At 32.2% G+C, this 18,677-nt stretch overlaps 1 protein-coding gene across 8 annotated transcripts in view; it reads right to left on the bottom strand.

Annotated features, from left to right (window-relative positions):
• Window positions 1-18,677, bottom strand: part of ATOSA (atos homolog A) — an 85,202-nt gene that overhangs the window by 44,537 nt on the left and 21,988 nt on the right. For 6 of the 8 annotated variants that reach the window (XR_012478057.1, XM_074234649.1, XM_074234648.1 and 3 more), the window contains one exon: window positions 16,285-16,440. The exons of the other annotated variants lie outside the window; for them this stretch is intronic. Coding sequence is in view for 5 of the 6 variants with exons in the window: in XM_074234649.1 (XP_074090750.1) it covers window positions 16,285-16,440 (156 nt within the window). In the remaining variant the exon portion in view is untranslated. The remainder of the gene's footprint in view (window positions 1-16,284; window positions 16,441-18,677) is intronic. 8 annotated transcript variants of the gene reach the window in all.

Genomic DNA, 18,677 nt, shown 5'->3' with positions numbered 1-18,677 from the left:
AGAAGGTAGGCTCTTTTTTCTCCTATTCTTTAATTTTACCCTCACACTAACACATGAAAAAAATGTCTTTGTAGTACTGGCTATGTATCATACACCTAGACTTCCCCTATCCCCAAAAAAGTTACTCAATGTAAATAAAAAAAAATAAATTAAAGGCAATCTTTGTTCACAAATGTGAATAAGCCTGGCCATACATATTTCAATTAAGTACAACAGAAAGCTCAGAGAATCACAATTTGAACAACTGGTAGCAGTTATGATAAGCAGCGCTAAAATTCAAATAAAAGAAACAAGTGTCTCTTGGAACTATATCTTCAAAGTATATGAAGCAAGTAAATGAGAAAAACAGAACTACTGAGTGTGGGATAGTTTCATTTTGAGGATTTAAAAAAAGGTAAAGAAAATACAGGATTGGGGTGGCTAGGTGGTGGCACAGTGGATAGAGCACCAGCCCTGGAGTCAGAAGTACCTGAGTTCAAATCTGGCCTCAGACACCTGAGAATTACCTAGCTGTGTGGCCTTGGGCAAGTCACTTAACCCTGTTTGCCTTGCAAAAACGTAAAAAAAAAAGAAAGAAAAGATAGGAATATAAGAAAGAGTACACTATTGCAGAAAAGTGTAAGAAGGGTATGGACGTATGGACTTGCTGTTTCTCACAATAAGGGTGTGTGAAAACATACTACATGGAGGAAAGAAAAGAGTAGGTATCATATGTACCTCACACTTTCTTAAGACAGACATAGGATAATTGAACACACATACAAACAGTTTGATGTAGAAGTGTATCAAAACTTAATAGTGAAACAAATGTGCATACAGAAGGTGGCAGATGTTGAGAGGAAGAATAACCCCAAGGGAAGAGTCAAAAGAGAAATCAATTGCTTGAATGGGATAGGGGAGGACTAAAGGGAAATAAAATAACTAGAATCTAAAGAAATGTTTAATAATTGGGGAATGGTTAGTAATCTCAGGGAATATCTATCCACTGTGGTATATAAATGTCAAAGAATATTATTGAGCTATAAGAAAAGAAAAATCTGGTATGAACAGATGAAGTAAGTGAAGCAAACAGAAACAGAACAACGTATGCTAAGGAAAACAACATTTTAAAGATGTTTCAAGTTTTAAGAACTCTAAGCAGTCTTCTGGGTCTTGCAATCAACAAGATGAGAGCTAGACATTTTCTCTAATTCTTCTAAACTCTCAAAATTCTCCAGCAATTAAGAATTATACAAAAGAGGTAAATCAACTGAAGCTGTCTTGACAAGGCAATAAGAAATTGTTTAATGAGGTAATAATCAGATCAATTAATGAGGGAAAGTTAATCCCCAACTCACTCATTCAGCACTTCCTACCTTATCAGTCCTTATGCTCTGCTAGGGTAGCACAATGAGACTTAGTGTTACTCAGCAGATGCTGATGTTGTAGTCTCTAAACACCCCCAAGTCACTTTTCTGCAGCATCTAGAATCAGAGTTAAGTTCTGTTCTCTTTCACACCAAAAGGAGGTTGAATAAGAAGTGTGCTTTACCTAGGACAGTAAAGTGACACCCTAATGCAACACTTAGAGAACTAAAGAACAGAGGGAATTGGGGTTAGGAAACAGTCTATATGTTGAACTAGGCCTTAAGGAAATAGGAATGGCCCCTCACAAGTCACTTGGCATGGGAATTAAAATAGCTTTGAGCCCTGGACCTAGGGAAGCCTCCAGATCAAAGAAGATGCAGACAGAAAGTGAGAGATAGCAAAATTTAAGGAAGAAAGACTGAAATTTTAAGGAAATCATTCAGGACAGCGTTCTTCATTCCTCTCTGGGCTTTCTCTATTATCTTATCCTTATCATGGACATTCACTCTCACCTTCTCCAACTGGTAGTATACTGCCCTGTGGTCCCATTTTCTGATTGGCTAGTTCCTTCCAAATGTCCATTTTAAAGAAATTATGCAACCCACTGATGTCTTCATTATTCTTTGGTTTCACTCTTATTTCTCTGGACTTTTTCCAGCTTCCCCAAACTAGGGACCTCCTTCTTCTTCTCTCTCAAACTTCCCCCTTTCAGGTTTCTTCTATATGGGCCTTCCCCCAATAGAAAATAAGTTCCTTAAGAGCAAGGACTTTTTTTTTGTTGCTTGTACTTGTATTCCCAGTGCTTGGCATATAGGAAACACTAATGCTTGACTAATCAAAGCTCTCAAAGAACTTAATTAAAGCTCAGTTAAAAACCTTAAGCACAAGCAAATAAATCAAGAGTAAAGACACCAAATCAAACAGAAAGAGGGGGGCTTCTAGAAAATGAATAAATAACAGATAAAACCTTGTAGATTTCCAAGACAGCACAGAACCACAGCTGGATGTTTTGAAAAATTCAAGAAAGAAATAAAAATCATGAAAGCAGGATTTCTGGCCTATGGAGGAGAAATAATTGGCATAATAGAAAACTCTGAATTCACAGTGGCAAATTTCACCAAAGAAATAACTAATTGGGAAAGCAAATACAAAATATGGCAAAGTAGAAAAGAGAAGCAAAAAGCAATAATGTTAAAAAGCACACACAATATCTCTATACAAATAAAACATATGGGTCTCTAAAATAGGACTGATAAGACATAACATAAGGAGTATAGATTTCTCAGAAGAACATAACATAAAAATATCTAAATCCCACATTGAAGAAATAATACAGCTCAGAACTTCGGAAACTAGAAAAGTGCTAATCAAAGGAAATATACAGACTTCCTTCAGGTAAAAAACAAAACAAAAACAAATGTAAATTCGAAGACACGTAAGTAAATTTAACAATTCCTATAACAATAACCTTCAAATTAAAGGAAGAAATTCAAGTAAGATATTCAGCACTACCAGAAACTACAGGGAAAAAAAAAGAGAATAATGTATTCTTTTTTTTCCTTTTTTCTTTGCAAGGCAAATAGAGTTAAGTGGCTTGCCCAAGGCCACACAGCTAGGTAATTATTAAGTAAATGTCTGAGACTGGATTTGCACCCAGGTACTCCTGACTCCAGGGCCGGTGCTCTATCCACTGTGCCATTTAGCCACCCCACTAGAAGCACTCTTAAAACAAAAAACAAAACCCCAAAAAACTGAGCAACTCATTTGCTTTGCAAACATCCCATTTAAAAGAAACACAAGAAAGGTAAGTAAATACAGCTACCAAGGAAAACATAAAGAGATAAATTAGTTTTTTAAAAAACTATTATAAGATGTTTGGGCAATACTGATAGCCTGTGACATCCTGCATATTAATGAAACACCCAATAACATCTCAGATTGACTCTAACATGAACTTTGAAATTAGGCTGGAAGAATAAGCAAATTTTTGGGAAAAAAATTCCATAATAACAAATTTTTATAAGGACAATATGCTCAAGAAACAAAATTCCATCAAAAAAGTTTTTATAAGGATAGGATATTCAAGACATAAATCCAAAATAAGAAAAAACTTCTAAACATCTACAAGCAAAATTGCAACGAAAAAAACATAGCTTCCACAAAAATTCAACTAAAGTCTTAAAGTATTTTTTAAAAATGAAAAAAAAAATAGAAAAGATACAAGAGCTACAGAAGAAATGGAAACAGAATTAAAAGCTTATTCCAAGCGGTATAAAATCTTGCCCAAGGGGTGGCTAGATGGCACAGTGGATAGAGTACCGGCCCTGGAGTCAGGAGTACCTGAGTTCAAATGCAGCCTCAGACACTTAATAATTACCTAGCTGTGTGGCCTTGGGCAAGTCACTTAACTCCATTGCCTTGCCAAAAAAAAAAAAAAATCCTGTCCAAGAAACAAACTTCCTGAAAATTAGAATGGATAAAAGAAAAGCCAATGACACTATAGGAAAACAAGAATATTAGAGCAAAGTTAAAATATTTAAAGAATAAGTATCTAGTAGCAAAAGCAACTAACATGGAAAACAGATTGAAGAGGAAAAATAAGCTATAAATACTTGGACTACCTTATTGCCATGAGTAAAAAAAAGTCTAAAGATCATATTTAAAGAAATCTTAAAAAAAACATGAAAGAACAAAAAGCAAACACCTGCCCAGATCACAGAATCAGATGGCAAAGTATGAAATAGAATGGATCAAACACTTACCTCCTAAAAGAATCCCTTAAGAGAAAAGAGCTATGGAGTTTGAACAAACACCAAATACTATTACCTTCAAGTTAGAAAAAAAATTATCTTATTATATAATTTTACTATTTCTTATACTTTATTTTTCTTCCTTAAGAATATGATTTCTCTCTCACCACATTCAAATGAGATCAATGTATATACCATGGAAACAATGTAAGGGACTAACAGAATGTCTTCTGTGGGGGGGGGGGGAAGGGAAGCAAGAATGAAGCAAAAGTGGTAAAACTCAAAATAAATAAAATCTTTCTTTAAAAAAAAAGAATCCCTCAAATGGAAAAAAAAAACCTCTAGCATTATATAATATTATGTAACCGAAATAAAGAATTTTCAGGACAAAATAGAAAATACTGCAAGCATCCAAAGAAAGAATTCAAGTGCCAAGCAAGAGCAGTCAGGATCACACATGGTTTAGCAGTTATAAACCCAAAGGAGCAGAGAGGTTGGAACATATTCCAGAAGGCATATGGCCACTGGACCAAAAGGCCCAGTGGTGAAGGATTATAGCCAAGTGGAACCTGATAATAATTCTAGGGGGCATAAATAGGAAAAATCTTTACTGAAGCTTTCTTGATAAAAGATCAGACAGAGCTGAGTAGAAATTATGATGTTCAAACACAGAAATTAAATAAAACAATAAAAAGATTATAAGACTAAACACAGGATTTTTTAAAAAATTGTATTATGTAATTTTGCTATCCCTTATATTTTATTTTTTTCCCTTAAGGATATGATTTCTTTCTCAACATATTCAATTTAGATGGAAACAATGTAAAGACTAACAGACTGCCTTCTGTGGTGGGTGGGGGAGGGAAGTGAGATTAGGGGAAAAAATTGTAAAATTCAAAAATAAATATTTAAAAAAAAACTAAACACGGATAAATAGCTTACTTTCAAATAAGGGCAGAGGATACATTTGTTTCCTCAGAACTCTATCATCATCTGGGATCAGATAGGGTGTCTAATTAGAGACAACCTTAGAGGATTCCTGTTCTATATTTTTGAAGATCTTAAAAGAATGGAAAAAGAGAAGAGGAATACAATGGAAATGTAAAGTTAAGGAAAATTAGTTCATATAATAAAGATGTGTAAGCAAATAAGGAAGAAGAGTTGAAAGTGGCTGAAGTGTCAACCTAACTCTGAACTCACCAAAGGAGAGAAGAATATACACACAAACACAAATACATACAGATGGGTATAGACATACATTTCACTCAAAAGGAAAAGGGGTGGAAAGAGGAATTAGAAGGTTATATTAAGAGATGTATCAACCCTACACAAATCTCACCGTAAGGATGTACAAAAGTATTTAAAGCTCTTTTCTGAGGTGGCAAAAATGAGAATTTGAGTGGAATAAATTAAGGAATGACTGACAAATTCCAGGATGTAATAAATGTTATAGAATACTGTTTATGTGATAAATGATGAATGGTTGATTTTAGAGAAAACCTGGAAAAGTTATATTTGAACTAATACAGAACAAAATGAACATAATAAGATGACAACAGTGTGATAAAGAAAAACAATTTTTTAAAAATTAAAGACTGATTAAATGTAATGATAAAACACAACTCTAGACTAATGATGAAACTTGATCCCCAAAATTCGTGAAGAGACGGGAAGGATTCAGAAAGTAGAATGATACTTTTATAAGTCACAGTGAATTTGGAAATTATTTTGTTTAATTATAAAAAAGAAAGAAATTAAGGATAACAATCTGCTTATAAAATATATTTTGAATTTTTTTTCGTGAAATGAACAGCTAAAAATTTTTTTATAAAATATTCTTTAATTGATTTTGAATTACTGTCATAAAAATTCTTCAAAGAAATAGTAACAATTTATAAAGTAGGAAATAAATCCAGCATACATAAATTCAGCATACTAAATAAATTTAAAAATTCTGAAGACAAAAATGATGAAATGATGAAACTGGAGAGGCAGTGTGAAAAAATGGACAGAAAGCTGGCTTTAGAGCCAAGAAGATCTGGATGAAGTTCTGATTCTGACACATATCAGCTTTATGACTACTTAAGTAACTGAAACTGAATGCTTCAGGAAACTTTCAAGACTTACTTGCATTGTTGAACCAGGTGGAAATTCCCTACATTGACTAAATGATTAGTTCCTTGCCACCCCTCCCCAAAATGTGATAACACATAAAAGACATTAAATGCTTACCTATGTGACATCAACCATGTTAGATGCTCTGACCCAAAGACTAGAATTAAAGTATAACTTCATCAAAGAAATATCAAATTATACTTCTGGTATTATTACTTCTGTTATGTTAGCTGCATCTCTGACAATGTCAAAATATTTTGGGTTTTTTTCCAATTTTTGCCCTCCATGAAGCTTCAGTTCTTATGTTAGAAAAACTAAGAATTGCTCCCACCCAATTACCTAACATTTAACCCTATTGGACAGCAATTTGTTTCTGAAAAGGGAAAGTTTCCAGATTCTTTCCTGTTTCCAGCATGCTAGTTAAGAGATTACGTGTGCAATCAATTATCCAGTCTACTGTTTTTGTGGGCAAAATTTATATCACAAAGTCTAGTCATTCCCAACTTTTCCATTACCCAGCTTCAAAGCTATCTCAGCCTTTTAATGAAATGTTAGTCTGGGCCAAGGCAATGAACCTATAAAAAAAATCATGTACTCAAGGCTTGAATAAAAAAGAAATTATCTAAAAGTACATATGCACAAATTACCACTTTAAAGGCAATTGTCCACAAAAACAAAGAATAAGAGAAAACAAAAGAAACTAGAAAATCCCTTCAGAATTTTAAGGTCCCTTGATATAGGCATTCATTTTCCAAGGGGAAAAAAAAAGAGAGTAATGACCTACTGTGAAATATGATTTGTCTAATTAAAGGAACTAAAAGCATAAATAATATTTAAAAATCATGATTGGCTTTGGAATACAATTCAAAGTGGAACAATTTGAAAAATAACTTCCTTGTTCCTGTTACAGAGGAAAAGTTTGAGAAAAATTCTTAGATTGATATTTTCATTACTTTTAGAGACAATCTCTTATTCACAAAATTGTAGAGAACAAGGAGCTAACATAAAGAGAACAAGACAGGAAAACTGGACAAATTCTTTTATTTTCTTAGAATGGCATTATTTAAATGTTTTGAATTCCCAGAAAATCCTCCTTGTTCCTCTTTACATTAAGGATGTCCACAAAGTTAGTATCAATGAACATTTGAAAGAAGGAAATAATTGAATATAATCTAATCACAATAAGAAATTGATTAGATTTCTAAAATTTTCTATCATAATATTTGTTATAGTCCCTAAACTACGATTCCAGTTCAGATTTCTCTTCTTCCACATGAGAAGTTATTAGGGCTTTGTGGGGGGGAAAATTGACTAAAGGAAATCCTCAGCAATCTGTTCCTGGTATTCTTATTCTATACAAAAAAGTACTTTAAAATATGCTCCTTCCTTTCTAGTGTTCTTACATCTTACTTGTCTTCACATACTATTGTGTGATCTGGTGACACTGGCCTTCTTGCATTTCTTCACATGACATTCCATCTCCTGCCTATGAGCATTTTCCCTGGCTGTCTTCCATGCCTGGAAAGCTCTCCCTTCTTATTTCCACCTTCTGGTTTCCTGGCTTCCTTCAGTCTTGGCTCAAGTCTTACTTTTTGCAACAAGTCTTTTCCAGGCTTAATCTTAGAACCTTAAACTCTCAGACTACTACCAATTTATCTGGTATTTTTTTAATGGTTTTTTTTTTTTTTTTGCATCTCTTTCCCTTTTAACTGAGAGTTCCTTGGGAGCAAGAGCTGTTTTTTGCCTTTGTCTCCCTCCCCACCCCCTCACAACTTAGCAAAGTGTTTGGTCTTCTTATTCTATACAAATAAGTAGGTATTTAAATTCTGACTAAGCAATGCTTTCTGTGCCTATCTATTCACTTGCTACATATACATAGATGATACAATTCAAATTATAGATGTTTCAAATTATTTAATATATATGCTATACTCTTCCAACTCAAAATTAAATGATGATGCTAGTCCTACTTCTCTCTCCTTTATGTCTCTCCCATCACTGAAGCACCTAGCAAACTTGCACTTTAATAAATGCTTCTTGGATGAGTGACTAGAAGAAAATGTCACATTCTCTAAACATATCAAACAAGGAATTTCAGAAATAAATCTAAATGCATTGTCTTTCATTTAAAATATCTATGATCTAATACTATCAATGCTTCCTTCAAACCTTTCCTTTATCTGACACTTGCTTGATGTGTATATTATCTCAGACTGCTTTACAGTTAGAGACTACGTAAATAGGCAAAAATGATTGCCTAGGCCATTCTCCCACACTTCTATCTCAAAACTGGTCCTTCTGAACAACTATTCCTACAAACCCTAAGAAAATTAGCCTTACTCCCCCATCACTAGTCAACACAGAACTTAATAGTATAAGTCACATCTGTGATGAATAGTAAACAGAGTGGATATTACCTGGAATTAGAAAATGGGGCTAGGAAATCTAAAGTGACTGGTAGGACACAAAGAATGAAAAGCACAAATGAGCAACAATGAAACAGGCAATATTAAAGACAGACAGGCAGGATCTAAGGGTCAGGGAAATAAATCTATCTAGAAGAAGCATGAAGATACAAAACTAACAGACTGCTATGACTGAATAATCTGGTCTACCAGACAGTTCCCAAACCCTAATTTCTAATCTTATCAATACTGATCCAATAAACTGAAGAGATATGTATAATTTATCTCAAGATTTTCAACCTATGTTCCATAGATTTCTAGTAATTTAAATGGCATTTTATAAGAAAATTAGATATTTTTGTGAAGTAAGTTTTTTAATATTTAAATTTGTGTGAGCATATCAGGAACATAAATATGGCATGTAAGAGTTGAAAAGCAACTCAGAGATCATCTAATATAACCCCTCCTTATACAAATGAAACTAAGGCCCTCAAAAGGTTAAGATATTTGCCCAAGGTTACAGAGGTAATGAGTAGCAAAAAGCAGGATTTGAACCCAGACCATCAATTTAAATCTATGCTCTTTCCATTATACTATATTGTATGAATACCTTTTCTTAGCTTTAGTCACCCAATTTGTAAAATCAATAATTTAGAATAGTTGAGCTCTAAATCTTTGATCTTCTAGTTCCAAATGTTAAATCCAGTTTCATTCTGCATAAATAAGTCTGTTTTTTCCTCGCCATAGTAAAAAGCAAACAAGATAAAGTATCCATAAAGTATAAATACAAATGTATTGCTATCTGCAGACAGACAATCTCATTGCTTTACTGTGATCCTGACATGGAATGAAATAAAAGAAAAAAAAAAAGAAAATGCCTCTAATTCCACTACTTCACTATAAATATTATTATATTGAACTCTTTAGCTACAAAGCAGAATTTTATTTTTCCAAATGATATAAAATATGTAAAGAACAGAGAAAAATTATATGTAAATGCTAATTATCAACCATCATTACTTTTTCCATCCATTCCCTCAATCATCCCTTATCTCTCATTTTCACAGCCTTAGAAAAAATTGGCCACTCAATTCTACTTCCTTTCTTCCATTCACTTTTTTAAACTCCTTGTGACATAACTTTCAATTTCAATCACTGAACTCTACAGTCCAGTCAAACTAGATTTCTTATCATTCCGTAAATATGATACTCTATCTCCTGTTTCCATGACTCTTTGCACAGGTTGCCCACATATGGATGGAATGTACTACCATCTTATCCCTATAGCTTAGGACATTTAGATTCCTTCAAAATCCAGCTCGACTGCTAGCCCCTAGTCTTTCCTAAATCACCCCCAACTACTAGTGACTCCTTCTCAAAAGAATTTCCTTGTATTTTGTTAAGTAATTGAATACATATTATCTCCCCAATAAAAATTTAAGCTCCTTAAAGACAGAGGCTTTCGTTTTTGGTTATGTATCCCATCACCCAAACACAATATTCTAGCATTTAACAGGCAATTAATGCTTCACTTACTGACTGACCAGATCTGTTAACATTTTGCTGATCAAACAAGGCTATACAGTTCAAAACCACCCTAAAACCCTGACTTCGCTTTTTTAAAAAATAAGTTTTAGATTAGGTCTTTTATTTGTTTTTCCACTTTTGCAATTTACGTTTTCTGTTGTAATCTCTAGCTCACTTCTAGGTAAATGACAAAACACACAGTGCACTTTTCTTTCTTACCTAGTTAATGCCTTTAAGCCTTACTGGAATATGAATGCTTTTCTTTTTTTCTATCTATCTATCTATCTATCTATCTATCTATCTATCTATCTATCTATCGCGAGCTCAAAAATCAAAGTAGAGTCAAATTTTAGTCTTGGCAAGAAGAAGGTGCTTTGGTGCATGTCCATGTTTTGAACTTCCCTCTTTAAGTAGTTCCCCCCCCCTTTTTTAAAGCAAAATATGTTCTGTCTTTCCTTTATACCAGTAGGATGATTCTGTGTTTTTTTAATCTTCTGTATAAATTTCCCAAAGGAAATATGCAAAAAAATTTATTTTTAAATAATCAAACTGCATTAAGGCAACTTTTTCATCAAAACTGACAAGTTTACAAATTTTATAAACTAAAGGACTTAATAGTCCAATACCTGAATGGTGAGGAATTTATAGTATGAAATGATTGCTATCTGCTCACATAGCATAATCAGGGAAATCCTGATATATAAGTAATTCACACATTTTTATATGTAAATGTTGCCTCTCTAGGACATATGTATATTATTTCTAAGATTTTTCCATTCTTTGTACTTGTAGTCCTAGTGTTTAACTGATACATAGTAGGTACTTAATATTTAATGTTTCTTTAAGGGAGCATTAAATTTGAGTAATTTTATATAACTTCATGAAATTATATTCTAATGCATCATGGCTTAAAACAATTTATAAGTAAGTCAATTCATTGTTAGTTTCTGAATATGCTGAGGTCTCATGAAACCAAGCATAACAGTGTAAAAAAGAACAAAATCAAAATAATGAAAAAACCCAGAGTCCAGATAGTTTAAGTCATAAGTCTGAAATATCAAGACATGTTTTTATTAATTAACTATTCTTTTTTAAAAAAGTTTTCTTTTGCCTATGGTTACATTTTTTTTTTTTGACTACCAAAGAATTACATCTCATTATGACATGGCTTTAAGTCTTTTCTTCACCTTGACTACTTACCAAGCCCTTACCTTAGTAATCCTAAGGACTGATTGACATATTTTTATCTCCATGGAACTTCTCTTTTAACTTCTTATAATTCTGGTTAACATGTACTTATAACTAGCTATCATGGCAAACATACATGGATCTTTTCTACCTTATAGATACTACTAATCCAGTTTTATTCAAGCACTTCCCTGTGAAATATGTAGACCACCAGGTATAATTTATTACTCACTTTTATAACTAAAAATCCTAATCAGAAATAATTCTTTGACTTACTGTCCTTTCTGGCAATGTCCTCCCTCAGTCTATTTTAAAAGGATTCTGAAATTTCTAGTTAAGTAAGTATATCACATGAACCCTGCAATTTCTCAAAATACAGTTTTGGTATTTAGCTTTACAACAACCAAGATACAATTTTAACAAAAACCAGGCACTTGGTGTTCAGAATTTTGCTTGTTCTGCTTCTCATTGACTCCATGCTCACAAATCTCATATAACTAATAACTAACTTTTCATAATTGTTCCCACATGACTAAGTTTATCTGACATTTTTCTTTGGGAAAAAAAAGAGTTGCAATCATACTAAGGACCCTCCTTCAATTTAAATACACTCTCCTCTAACTCCAATCCATCCTGAATAGACAGTTTCTAGGAATACTGAAAGATTATCTCCCCAATTTTCAAAAATATTGAAATTTCCAGATCAAAAGAAGAAAAAAGGGACCGGGGAAGAAGGTGTAACTTTGAGTCTTTCTTATAGAAAGGAAGTAACCCGAGTGCTCAAAAGTGATAGCAGCAGAACAAAACTTTGACAACTTCCACTGAAATGAAACATGTAGAGAAGCCCCTTTGGCCAGATTAACTTGTTACAACCATTCAATTAACATGCAGAGGAGTTAAAAGTATGACTACAAGGGAGTACTCTGAATCAAGGAAATCAGTGAAGAAATTTTGTCAGTCTCCCAAAGAAATGTGGGCAAAGGGTCTCTGTGCTCTATAGCCCAATGATGTAGTAAATTCTAAGGGTCAACTACAAACCACAGTTTTCCAAGACCCCTTCAGTTCTAAGCTACATACCAGAGATATAGAACCAAATGTTTTCAACAGCTTAGAATGGACACACTACTTACAAATTATCTTGCTTATAGTTGTAAGTGCAGATGGGAGCTCTTCTCTGAAAAAAAAACTGAATTTATTTGCATACATTGAGAAATTCAAGGTAGCTCAGTGCCTGGGGATAGAGTGATGGACCTGGACTCAGAAACACCAGAGTTCAAATCCTCTGACACAAACTATAATTTTGAGCAAATCACTTCATTTATCTGCCTCACTATTCTCAATTGTAAAATTGTGATAATAATAGTTCTACTTCCCAGGTTCTATGACAATCAAGTGAGATTATATTTGTAAAGTGTTTAACAAGTACCTAGTATAAAAGATGTGCTTTATAAATGTCTGCTTCCTTCTTTCTGGAACTTTCTTAGCACACACAAATGTTATAAAAATACATCTAACATTTCACTTGCACTCCAGACCTCAAATCTTTTTTCATTTTATTTCCAAATTTTAAACAATGTACTCTTAATATGCCAAGTTAAACTTTAGCCTAAGTAAAACAGTCTTTTACTATATATATATATATATATATATATGTATTTTTTTTATTAATACTTAAGGTATTTGGTATATCTTTCTACAGATTATCTAACTTAAGAATCCTTGCCCAATTTGCTCAAGGAGCAAAACTAAATTGGAAGTTAGGGGAGTGGAGGGGGTCCTAAACACAAAGTTCTGGTGAAATTTTACCTTGCTCAAAAAAGAAAATATTTTTACAAAAAAATAGTTTGTTATAAATACTCCATCCACAACAAACAAAAAATACAACTTTACAGAAAAAGATCTAAAGATACAAACTGTTACATTTACATACAATATCCATTTATATTTAAATTCTATGTCCATTCAAGTAGACTCAGATTTCAAGTACTCTGTAAGCTTTCCTTATTTATTTTTTTAGATTTTTCAAGGCAATGGGGTTAAGTGGCTTGCCCAAGGCCACATGGAAGCTTCGTATTTAGAAGAGATCACTAGACTGAAAGCTGGTAGGGACCTTAGAGATCATCTGATTAAGGAGGCCTTTTTGCTTATAAATTTATGAAATTCAGAATTTAACATTATTAAGCTGATAAGGTAATTTTGTCATCAAATAAGCTTGCTATTATTAGTAATAACTTCTCTAGATTTTAAAAGATATAGGTTCCTATGTCTTACCCGCCAAGAAGCTAACAGGCCATTGCTGTGGGCAATCATAAGCAAATTTATCCTTGACATGCCACTATCTGGATTATTTTCAATATCGAGTTCCACAGGTAACTCCTAGAGTTCATTGCCCACAGAACCCTAATATATGTGCCAGTCAGCTCTAGCTCCATTTACACAAAAGCCAACTGCCATAAACTGTTTAAAAAGACAAGCAAGACAAATATCTGCGTGGCTACTTAATCTGACCTTTTCTCTGCTTCTCTACTTATCTGATTTCTTCCCCAATCCCTTTCCTTCTCCTTCTCCATTTTAGTTATGATTTCCTGTTCTTGGACTTCTCCTACTGCTTCATTTCTGAACCTGCCTTTTCCTCATTTATAACATCACCCTCAATTTCTGTTATTCCATTCCACTACCCTTGCAGTAACTTCACATTTTCCCCTTTTGACTTTAAAAATCAGTCATTTCAACAAAATTAATTGATAATCACCCAATAGTTCCTTGACCCCTTGTCTTACTGTTTTCCTGTCTTGTACTACTCACTTTTTCAACTCCTACCTCAGGAATAACCAACTAGGCTAAAAGAAGAAATCTTATCACTGAGGGGACTTGGGCTATTACTAATTCATATTATCTAATTCTGCCAAAAAAGTTCTAATTTATTTGATTACTTATTTAAGCCTTGGGGCCTCAATTTTCTCATCTGTAAAATGGTGTTAGACTAGATGATCTCTAAGATTCCTTTCAGCACTAACATTCTACATATTAAGATACCCACATATTTATACCCAACCTTCACTCTACTTTTCCCCCCCTTATATAAATGTTCTAAAAACCATTACTGCAATATGTGTTGGTAAATCTATAGTTTTTATAACAAAATAGTTTTGGTCATTACAAACATTACATTACAAAATTTAACAACCTAGAATAAACATTGGTATCCACTGATTCCATTAGAATAAAAATAAGTTTATTCTGCTCTGTACAAATGGTTTTGGGAAGAGATGAAGAACAAGTCCTAAAGTTTTGGTGCTAAAAGGAGCTTAGCTCCTCCTGATCCTTGGTTTCCTCCTCACGACCTTGACTCTTGAGAGTCAAAAAAATTAAAATAGACTTGTAAACTTAATGGTTAAATTTGCCCAAATTGAGATATAAACATTAAAATCATATTTAAGCCACAATAACATGTTTATATAATCTACAAAAATCCAAATAATGATTTTGTTAGTCTAAGGTTCTGTGACAAAATAATCTGTTCACCTTTAGCAGTAAGAAAAAGCCTTCAAAACTTGATTATTTCTAGTTAAATAAGATAGTACCATTTAAAAAAATTTATATGCTATAGCTTAGTTTTACATTAGCAAGCCATTAAGATAAATTTGCTACCATATCAGTAAAAAAAAAAATGTCAAAACCAATTCCAAACAAACAAAAGCATTTCCACAATAAGTTATTCTGAGGATCGAAAACAAAATGATCTTATAGATAGTATGGAATGAAGCAGAAATTTTCAAAAGCATGAGCAAATACATATCTGTATATGTCTTACTCTACAGGCATTTTAAAAAGTATGAGTCAGAAATAATTGAGAATCTTTCCAGAGCAAGAATATATATATATGTAGTAAGAAAGAAACCCTTCTTGATGTCTTCATAGATAGCTAGGATTGTATATAATAATCAGGAAAAAAAGCTGACCAAGTTCTGTTTTTTTGATAGGGATAAAAAAGCATAGGAAAAAGTTAAAAAAAAATTTTACAATAGGAAGTCTTTGACCAGATTTCCTTAGAGCAAATTCTTTTTAGTCTGAAGACATATACTCAGTAAGTATTCTGTGCAAGGAAGAAGTCAATGCAGTGCTCTGTCTTATAGAACTTATAGACACATGTATAGAATATATATATAGATACATAAGGAGAAGAAATAATAAATATTAGGGTGAGAAAAAGTGGTATAAAATAACACAGGATTTGAAAACAGCGTATTCTAGGTTGATTTTCATATCTGCTACTTACTACCTATTACTTCATTCTTAATTTCTCTAGGTCTGTTTTCATATCTTTAAAAAGGGATTCTCCAACTCTAAATAATAAGGTTCTATCTAGTTCTAAAACATAGTATCCTATGATACCATCTCATCAATATCTTCAAGATGCAGTGAAATAAGAGAAAAAGACAAAAGATAAAGTTCAAGAGAAAAAAAAAGATACCAAAAAACCAGTAGAAAAAATAAGTTAGAAACAATGCTCTTTTACTCTTCCATACCCCAAATGGAAATTTTTTTTGTAATTAAAAAAGATTTATGAATGAGACATTTATAACATTAATATTTTATAATTTGACCTTCATTTCCCAAAAATAACTTTGGTAAAGATGCTTATTTAATAATCTTAGTAATCTCTACAACTGAACCAGATATGCACTTCTGAGTCAGGTTTTCCTTACTAAATGGTCCAAATAAAAATCTTTTTTTAAAATCTTAATGTTTCTGCTTACAAATACAGAAGAAAAATTTAGGAAATAAGAATCTTGTTAAACTAATTCATGCCTCTTATCTCTCAGATCCCAACTTTAAAAGGCATAAGTATAAACAACAAAAGCACCACCACTACTACTACTACTACTACTACTATATTTGATTGGATTACAAAATAAATAGCACATTTGAGGATATGATATTACAAAGTACTTTTAAAGGTCGAACACACAGCATCTTCAGATGTTTGATCCAGGAATGCAGTCTGGGACTCTCCCAAGCACATCCCTTCTGCAGCATGGCTACAAAGCCTTTGTGAGATAGAGTCTGACTCCTGCTGCTTCTTTCCTGCTTTACATTCTCCATCTTCTGTAGCATATGAAAGAAATTGTTCTATGTTTAGAAATAATTACATCATATCAAAATACCCATAAAAACAAAGGTTGGGAAAGTTTTGTTTAAAAGTAAGCTTTCAGTTTGAAAAAGTTCATTATGAAAGGAAAAAAAAAATTAAAAACAAAACAAAACAAAACCCAGAAAGGATATGGTGCTATTGATACTTCTAAAAGTAAGAAAGATCAGAAAAATCTACCTGACTCAAAAGTTATATTTATTACATTTTTTCCTTCAATGTCTTTTTTTGGAAATTGGTGCTTTCCTTTTCTGACACTGTGTACAGTCAGTCATTAGGTCAAGATAAACAGTTCTTTTTTGTTAAAACTATAAAGCTGATAGTTCCTCTTCTGTTCAAGAGTTGGCCTTCATCTCAAACTGACAAAAACAAAGGTATGATGGATCAAGAATTAAGATCTTGTAATGCCAGTTAATCTAGTTAATACATTACAATAAATTATAATACTTAAAATTAAATTCAAAAGAAAAATTCATAATTACTACTTAAATGAGCAATTATAATTTGATATCCTAATAGTTATTGAATGAGAAAAATAAAATTTAAGTGATGGTTATGTGTTAGGGTCTTTGAAATATTTAAATACAAATTTAAAATTTGTAACAAATACTTTTTTGGTACTACTTACAAATCCAAAATACTGTCCTTATTTAAAACTTTTACTCCTTAGGAAAAAAATGGAGGATATAAATCCTTGGCTATATCAAAAAATTAAAAAAACACTGAAAACAGATAATTAAGGAAAACTATTAATATTTCATTTTCATAATTGGGCAACTTCATGTGGAATCAATCTCTGCTAACCTTGATTGGTTTTCCAATCTATATTTCCTTCAAGGGAGACAGAAAATTAATTGTAATTTAAAAAAATACCATTTATGTAGACATCAATTAAAGTAAGCTCAAAAAATATAATTTATAGGCTAGAAGTAAACTGAAAAATGACCCTATGAAATTGCTCATTGTAGAGACAAGGAAATATTCAGGGAAATGACTTGTTCATATTAAGTGGGCTAATGCTAATAAACAGTAATTATGACACAGGGACCAACTCAGATAACAGAAATGTTTTAGTTCAGTGTAGAAAAAGAGCTCAATCTGGAATATGAGGACCTGGGTTCAAGTATGTCTTTGCTAGCTCCTAGATCTGTGTATACTTGGGCAAGTAATTTCACCTCCATAGCCTCAAGTTTCTTTCCTGATAAAATAATAAAAGCTGAATAATTGACCTTGGAGTCAGCTTTCAGTTCTAAAAATGGGGCAGGGCTGGCAAACCTGCATTACTAGGTCTTTAATAATGAATTGTCTTAATGAATTTAAAAAGGTATCAAAAACAATTGTCTGTATGTGGTTGCTTGCTTCTAGAGGGCTCAAGGGAATATGATGGCAATTTATGGTCTCTATCCATATTTAAGTATTTCCCTGAAATATTAACTACACTATAATCTTCATAACAAAGCAATTTCTTTTTGGATACTATTAATCATAAATTTTTGTTTGAACTGTTTCCAAATCATCAAAAATTCTGAAAGATTAGTGTCTGACTTGTGACTAAAATAAAATGCAGTAGAAAATTCAATGTCAATTATCAAAAGCATGAGGTCTGCTTTTAATTTAAAGTAATTTAAAATTCCTATCTCTGACACATGTAACAATTTTATGGTATTTCTGTCTCCTAAATCTTTAATTTTCTATTATCATTCCCCTTCATTTTATTTTCTAAAGGATAGTTAAAAGTTACATTTCTATCCAAATCTAAATGTAACTAAAATATTTAAAGACTATTTTTTCAATTTACTGTTAAGAAATATTAGGCATAATATTAAAAGATTTATAGTACAATGAGATAGGAAATCCATACAATTCCTTATATATAGGAAAAAGCATCCCTAAAAATCTCCATAAGCTAACTTTAAACAATAACTGAAATTTAAAAACAATGAAAACTGAAGAAAACCTGCTTATTTTAGATACTTTCTTTAAACAATACATTTTCTAAATCTTTTACCCTCCCCTCTTCCTCATTTCCTCAAAATATTATCTTGTATTTTTCATAGTTTTATTTAAATATACACCACTCATATAGTTTTTTCCTTCTGTATTCACATTGTTCAAATCTGCATTTTAATTACGTCTTTACAAATTCTGTTAAAAGGTTATGAAAATGATGGAATTTCCTAAGTTTAATATTTCT

This window comes from Macrotis lagotis, chromosome 4 (genome assembly GCF_037893015.1).
Source record: "Macrotis lagotis isolate mMagLag1 chromosome 4, bilby.v1.9.chrom.fasta, whole genome shotgun sequence".
Lineage (NCBI taxonomy): Eukaryota > Metazoa > Chordata > Mammalia > Peramelemorphia > Peramelidae > Macrotis > Macrotis lagotis.
The sequence above is the reverse complement of the archived record's forward strand: the minus strand, read 5'-3'. Positions and strand labels throughout refer to the sequence as shown.